The 2,597-nt window shown below is 43.0% G+C and overlaps 1 protein-coding gene across 2 annotated transcripts in view; it reads right to left on the bottom strand.

Moving 5' to 3' along the window:
• creb3l1 (cAMP responsive element binding protein 3-like 1) overlaps positions 1-2,255 on the bottom strand; it is a 36,045-nt gene extending 33,790 nt beyond the window's left edge. For both annotated transcript variants that reach the window (XM_005750512.1, XM_005750511.1), the window contains exon 1: positions 1,904-2,255. In XM_005750512.1, the coding sequence (XP_005750569.1) occupies positions 1,904-2,014 (111 nt within the window). In that variant the 5' untranslated portion in view covers positions 2,015-2,255. The remainder of the gene's footprint in view (positions 1-1,903) is intronic.
• Between the last annotated feature and the right edge of the window lie 342 nt (positions 2,256-2,597).

Genomic DNA, 2,597 nt, shown 5'->3' on the forward strand with positions numbered 1-2,597 from the left:
TGCTCATCTCTGCACAAACCACAATCTCAAACAATTCTGTACATAAACATAGAATAATTGTAATTTTTATTTTAAATGAGAATAAAAAGACAACAAGTAACATGAAAGACTTGTTAACTGCAACTAAGTTGGTTGAGACTAAAATGGAGCCAAAAAGGAGTAAATATGCAATTTCCTACTATGGTTAGTAGGAAAGCAAAAAAAACAACAAACAACAACAACAAAAAAGCACATTACTGTGGGTTTAAATAAGAACTCATTTATTACAGAAAAGTAATAGAGTTATATACACCTGAAAAAAAGCTAAATAAATAAAAGGAAAAATGAACCAACGGCATGCAGAACTCTCAGCTCAAGCTGCAGACTTGAGAGAGACTGAAATTTCAGTTAATCAGCCATCCTTTCCCATGTCCTCTGTGGTGCAGCCCAGCCTAGTGGCTTCACAGCAGAGTGGACTACTTTATTTAGAACAGTGTTGTGGGGTTTTAAACCACGAGCAGACTGCTCGGCTGACTCACCGACTAGAATAGAGGTCTGCCTAAAAAACCTGTGGCGTTTAAAAAAAGAAAAGTGGGGATGACACAAAGTGGAAAAAGAGTGAGCGAATGAAGGGAAACAAAGACAAAAGATGCTGCTCTTAACAGAGTCTGCCCTCTGTGGTTTGCAGCAATTAAGTCCCTAAAGAGAAGGGTGCAGGAACTCTCTGGAGCACGGCGCACATTCACTGTACTTGGCGAGGATGAACGCGTCCCGCCATGCTCACAGGCTTTTATCGATCCTCTCATCACTATTAACTCTGACTGTGTTTACATTCAACAGTGTGGCTAAAAAAAAAGTGCAGAACCAGAAACACGAGCTCGGCTGCCAGCGTTAAACAGACAATCTCCACATAACAATGACTCACTATTCATGGAGCAATTTGAACCCTTGATTCTTTATCAAATCCTGGCTTGCTGTTGCAGCACTTTTGCTATATCAAGAAATCTACTGTTGGTGCTACTGATGAACAACCATGATTCTACACAGCCACATCCTGTTGTTTGTAATAGTGACAGACGAGGTGTCTCTGCAAGGATGGGGATGTGCTCAGAGCACCGAGGGAAACAGGTGCCGTTGGACTCGCAGGTGTGCGGGGGTTTAAGTCGCCATGAGTGATGATGACCAGCCCCAATCCTAACCCCATGTTTCTGAGAAGCAAAAAATGTTTGTTTGGGTTTGTTTTTTTTAATCAGAAAGATTGCCAAAAAATTAAATAAATAAAATAACAATACAAGTAAAAAATATAGTGATAGCACAGAATTGGGGTTAGGGTTATCACTGATGACTCCACAAGGTTGCATAAAAAGACAGATTGGAAATCGGATGAAGCCATCAAGAGATAAATACAATAATTAGGTAGATTACAATAAAGGAGGGATTAAAGACTATTTTCTTTTTTCTTTATAAAATGATTCAGATTTAATGAAATAAAAACACTTGAGATTGTAGTGAAAGAGCTAGTACACTGACACACTCACACAAACTAAATTAATAGTCAGGTGTGCTGGTGAATGCTGCAACATCTGCCAGCTGAACACACACACACGTAAGTTAACCAGTAACACCCCAGCCTGTGTGTGTTCCCGATCTCGTAAACACATTAGTTTACACAATTAAACACACACACACACACACACACACCCCTACACACGTACACACATGGGGTTATGAGCACAGGTTACGAGCCCCGGATGTCTGTCAGGATCTAACAGCTACACCGCCCTCCTGAGGTCCGGCTCCGGGCGGAACAGGCAGTGTAGGTGCGTTTGATTTTAACGTAGATGGCAAGAAAAAAAAAGATAGAAAGAGAAAGAGCACTAAGAGTTTGCGGTGATAAAAATGTAATAAAAAAAAAAAGCCTCACCACATTAGTGAGAAAATCTCCGTCGCTGAGTTCCTCCAGGTCCAACAGGTTGGTCCCTCCGGACGGATAGAGTTTCTCCGCTGTTAAACTGTCTAAGATAGAGTCCATCATGACTGCCTGCGTCTGTCTGCAGCTCACCGGACGGATGGACAGCTGTGCGCGTCTTTAAGTCAGACCATTAAAAAGCGGGCAGTTTGTTTTCACACGGCCTCGCACCGCCTGTGTGTGACTCCAGCTGCTGCTGCTCTCTCTCTCTCTCACTGTTCAGCGCTGACAAATGTCAAATTTTCACATCCTCCTCCAGTTGCGTGTCGCTGAGACGTCGGCGCTTCTTCCAGCTCTCTCCTCGCGTGCGCCGCCTCAGCCACTCGCTGATGAATATTCAGAGAAGCCCCGCCCACGTGACGTCCAAAAAAAAAAGAACGCGCCCACAAAACAAAGTTGTAGTCTGTTATTCGCTCATTAACAAAAAGGAAGAAAAGAAGAAGACTACGCGACCCATTTAGGGCTTTAGATCTGGGGTGTCAAACATAAGGTCTGGGGTCCAGAAGTGGCCCAACACAGACTCCAATCTGGCCCACTGGATGGCTGCAGAAAATGTGAAAGTTTTACTACTGATAAAGACCTCCTCAGTTGCCATACATACTACACCACAGTAATTAAGTACACACACACACACACACACACACACACA

Source organism: Pundamilia nyererei, unplaced genomic scaffold, assembly GCF_000239375.1.
Source record: "Pundamilia nyererei isolate P.nyererei 1_Seehausen unplaced genomic scaffold, PunNye1.0 scaffold00276, whole genome shotgun sequence".
Taxonomy (NCBI): Eukaryota; Metazoa; Chordata; class Actinopteri; order Cichliformes; family Cichlidae; genus Pundamilia; species Pundamilia nyererei.